The 4,754-nt window shown below is 51.7% G+C and overlaps 1 protein-coding gene across 1 annotated transcript; it reads right to left on the reverse strand.

Moving 5' to 3' along the window:
• Window positions 1–649: 649 nt before the first annotated feature.
• LOC107544944 (olfactory receptor 13J1-like) lies at window positions 650–3,235 on the reverse strand. The gene is made up of 4 exons (XM_016222900.2): window positions 2,301–3,235; window positions 1,870–1,962; window positions 1,105–1,150; window positions 650–664 (listed from the first exon to the last, which is right to left on the reverse strand). The coding sequence occupies exons 1-4, from the start codon at window positions 3,233–3,235 to the stop codon at window positions 650–652; spliced, it is 1,089 nt and encodes a 362-aa protein (XP_016078386.2).
• Window positions 3,236–4,754: the final 1,519 nt, after the last annotated feature.

Below are 4,754 nucleotides of genomic sequence, written 5' to 3' on the forward strand. Positions count from 1 at the left end.
TGAGACCCCAAACACTTGTGAGGGATCATTAATTCCGAGATTTAGTCAGGTGCATGAGTTTCTACAGGTTTCTTTTTCCCTTTCCCTTCCCATTTCCTTCTCTTTCCTTTCCTATTTCCTTTCCGCAATAAAAAATAACTTGACACAGTTTAGGGACTAAAAAAAAAGCCTTAAATAAAGCAACAACTGCTGTAAAATTTTCCATTAGATTATAATTTGGCTTTTGGAATTTTCATCAAGAACACAAGTCATTATTGTGATAATTTGTTTTCTTTCTTTTTCTTTTTTTTAAATTTATTTTTAAAATTTTTTATTGAATTTATTGGGGTGACATTGTTGACAACATAGATAGACCTGAAGAGCATTATACTAAGTGAAATAAGCCAGTCAGAGAAAGACAAATACCATATGGCCACTTTCTAATTGCTCATAGAACAGCACTCTCTTGCAATTAACATTGTGAGCATTTTCCATCATCGAATATTTGTCAAAAAAATAAGATTTCTAATGGCTATATCACATTCTATCGTTGGATTCCACCAGAATTTATTTAAACATTCTTCTATGGTTGGACATTGAGATTCTGACAATTTTTTGTTACTCTAAATAAGGCCACGATTAATATTCTTCTACATAATTCTTTGTGCCTCTACTTGTCTTCTTCCTAGAAGTAGAGGTGTTGGGTGAAAGGGTGAGTTTTGAAGTCTCTTGATTCAATTCCAACTAACTTTTCAGGAAATTCATATCAATTTACTCCCATCCCCACCAGCAGTATATGTCATTACCTACTTCAATGCACCTTAATTAACAATAGACAGTTTAAAAAGTCTCTACCAATTTCATGGGTGATGAATTGTGTATAATCAGTGGCCTCTCTAAAAGTTAACAAAAGAAATCCAATGCCCACAGGATGAAGTCCAAACTCCTACAGTGTCATTGAAGGCTCAGCAGAAAGTCCTGGCTGGCAGCCTTCCCTCTGGCTTGGTCAAGAGGGTTGAGGTGTGGGGAGGGGGGTGCTTCTCTCCTCTGTGCCTCTGTTCTGACCAACAGAGGCAGAAAGAGGGACAGAGGGGAACTGAGGACTCAAGCAAGGGCTGTGCTTACCTGCTTGGAGGCCAAGACCAGCTCTCCCGTCATACAGATGATACTACTGGGCCAGAGGGGGCAGGGAACGGAGATGCTGTGAGAGTCTCTGTCCACTTCTACTGTGCTCATTAGCTCTCAGAAAGGAAAACTGGGAAGAGGCTGAGCACCAGGAAGGGTCAGCTATGGCAGGATCCCGGGGGGTGGGGTGAAGAGCGGTAGAGCAGGACTCCCCAAAGCCAGGTGAGGCCTGGATGCCGCACAGGGAGGTACTGGAAGCTGCTGCTACTAACGGAAGATGAGGCCCTGGGCTGCTCCAGGTGACTGGTGTCCTGGCGGCTGGGCAGATCTGGAAATCTTGGACTTGGGGCCTCATCACTGCCTCTCCTCTCCTCTCCCAGGGGCACTGAGCCTTGCCTGCCATCTGTGCACTCATCTCAGCTCTGCTCAGATTTGGGAAGAACCCCAGGCTCTGCCATTATTATTCCTATATTGACATGTTCATTTGTTTATTGCGGAAACCTGTGTGGGGCCTGGGGTCGGGCAGGGCTGGACTTTGGGAAATAGAGGAATTCAACACTCCCTGCTCTTAACAGTAACATGAAAAAAGAGCAGGAGGAGCACAGTGCGAGGAGCAAAGGGCGGCAGCTTCCTGGTGGAGGTGGCTTTTGTGCTGGGCCTTGAGGGTCAGGCAGTCCTTTTACACGAGGAGTTGTGTGCTGGGTCGGGGCTGCTTTGTGGGGAGAACCAAGAAGAGCACGGAGCTGGGCAACACGAGGCCCCCACCTGCCTGGTGTGTGGCTGTCAGGAGGGGGGTGTGGGGCCAGCAGGGCCAGCTTATAAGGGCCTCGCTGCCTGCTGAAGAGGTCGCACTTTGTCCTGAGAGCAGGGGAAGCCATTTAGGGGTTTTAATCAGGAGAGTGACACGATCACGTGCTTTTTAAAATGACCCCGCTGGCTGCCCCTCGGAGGACAGATCGGAAGGAGGAGGAAGACTAGAATCTGGAGGCTGCGGGAGGCCACCAGAAGGCCACCGGGAGGCCGCCGGGGGGCCGGAGCAAACACGCAGGGAGCGCTGCTGGGCGCCCGGGAAGCAGCAGCGCGGCCACTGGGGCTTGGCGGGCTCGGTGCTGCCTTCCTGGGACGAAGATTCTAGAAACCCAGCCCTGCGCCCCAGCCGTCCTCGTCTCTCGGGCTGACCCGCGGGCGCCCCTCACCCGGAGGCCCGCCGCCTGCCCCACACCTTCCTGGCGGCCTCCCTCACCTCCTGGTTCCTCAGGCTGTAGATGACGGGGTTCAGCATGGGCGTGACCACGGCGTAGAGGACCGTGAAGGCCTCGTCAGAGACGCGGGCCTCCTGGCGCTTGGGCCTCATATACATGAAGATGACGGTGCCGTAGAAAAGCAGCACGGCAGCCAGGTGCGCCGAGCAGGTGGAGAAGGCTCTGCGGCGCCCGGCCGCCGACGGCACCCTCAGGACGGCGGCCAGGATGAGCGCGTAGGACAGGCCGATGAGCGCCAGGGGCACCGGCAGCAGCAGGACGGCGCCCACCAGCAGGAAGGCCTCGCTGACCGACGTGTCGCCGCAGGCCAGCTTCAGCACGGCCAGGATCTCGCAGGTGAAGTGATTGACCACGTGGTGGCCACAGAAGGGCAGCCTCATGGCCATGACCGTCTCAGCCACTGACTTGAAGAGACAGAGGACCCAGGCGGCTCCCGCCAGCAGCACGCAGAGTCGGTGGCTCATGAGCACCGGGTACCTGAGTGGCCGGCAGATGGCCAGGTAGCGATCGTAGGCCATGACGGCCAGCAGCAGACACTCTGTGGAGCCCATGGACAGGCTCAGGCACATCTGGATCGCGCAGCCAATAAAGGAGATGGTCTTCCAGGCCGACAGGAGGTGGACCAGCATCAGGGGCACGAAGGTGGACGTGTAGCAGATGTCCAGGATGGAGAGGTTGCCCAGGAAGAAGTACATGGGCGTGTGCAGACGGACGTCCCGCACGCTCACCGCTATGATGGCCGCATTCCCCAGCAGAGTCACCAGGTACATGGCCAAGCACAGAGGGAAGAGCAGGCGCTCCAGGGCCGGGTAGCCGGAGAATCCTTTCAGAAAGAACTCAGAGCCCTCGGTCCCGTTGACCAGCTCCATCCTTCAGGGTTCTGGGGAAACACACGGCTGCGATGGGCAGAAAGAACGTGTGGGATGGCGGGGAGCCCCCAGAGCCTCTTTCGGGATGAGTGTGTGTCCAGCTCTGACACACACTCTCTCTGTGACTTTGGGCAATCCCCGTACCTCTAGGCTGCAATTTATCAACGTGAAAAATGATTTAAATCAGCATTTCACTGAGAGAGTGTTAATGGAAATGTTAGTAGGCAAACTGAAAAGTCAAATTGAGACAACGCTGGATTAATCAAAAATAAATAAAGCTCTACTACAGGACTTCTCAGAGCCTTTAATATACCAATGTGATTTGTGACTTTCCAAAAGCCATGCAGAACATGTAATTCCCAAACTTATTTGACCACGATTTTCCTTTTACAGAGCACCCATCAACCTACTGTAGATAAATATTCAATGGGCTGGACCAGAGATCCTCATATGCACCAGAATCACCTGGAAAGTTTATTAAAACACATTGCTGGGCTTCTTCTCCAGAGTTCCTGACTCACTAGGTCTAGGTGATCTGCTGCTGTTGGACAAGGTACCACACTTTGAGAACCAATGTGCTAGCCGGTGTCTGAGGGTCCTCCTGATTTAAGGAAGCCTCTAGCCATTGCTTTACACTGTTCCCACTATGGGAATGCTCTTCTCCTTTTCCCTTAGCCTACAGAAATCTGATTTGTCTCTCAGGTCAGCTCGGGTCTCCATGCATGAAGCACACCTTGAGCCTTGCACTGGAGGTGTTGCTGGCCTCTGAACTCAGTGGGCTCGTTCACCTGCCCCTTCACACGGCCTGCTTCATCAGCTACTCTGTGTGAATTGACCTTCAGAATCTGCTTTTATCATGGCCCTTTGAACTAAAATTCTTAGCTCAGCCCCAAACCTATTTTCTCTGGGACTGAGCCCAAGCTTCTTTGACCTCATGAATTCCTAGGGCATCAGCACAGAAAGTACCCTGAGAGGTCAACTCGTGGGATCTCCCATTGTTCGGGTGGGGAAACTGAGGTCACAATGCAGGTCCCTGGCAAGGTGAATCTAGAACCCAGTCCTCCCAGCACTGTGACACCTACACCATGCTCAGAGCATATTTTGCTTCTGCCAAGCCCCAAATGTTGGTGGTTCTTTTCCTGTACTAGATGGATGTCTTTCTCTGATGTCCTCCCTACAATCTTCTCACTGGGAAGGAGCATGATTCGGTCTCTCCTTAGTGTTTCAAGTGCTTGGCGTGGTGTCAATAAACCCATGGGACATGCTGCCCAAGCCTGGGTCTGGGCTGAGCACCAGTTCCTGGCAGTGATTCCCTTGCACGAGACGATTTAGTCTTCCCCTGTTCATTCCTTCTAGAATCGAGAAGTGATTGAGTTCCTACCACACGCCAGACATTGTACTAGGCGTTAGGGGAACAACTGAGGACACATGCTCCCAGGTCACTGAATCCAAACCATTCCCAGGTAGAAATCCTTTCCAATTTCTATGCCTTGCCTATCCTGCTTCTGTTTGCAAGCCT

The sequence above is a fragment of the Miniopterus natalensis genome, chromosome 12, assembly GCF_054644295.1.
Source record: "Miniopterus natalensis isolate mMinNat1 chromosome 12, mMinNat1.hap1, whole genome shotgun sequence".
In the NCBI taxonomy this organism is placed as follows: Eukaryota; Metazoa; Chordata; class Mammalia; order Chiroptera; family Miniopteridae; genus Miniopterus; species Miniopterus natalensis.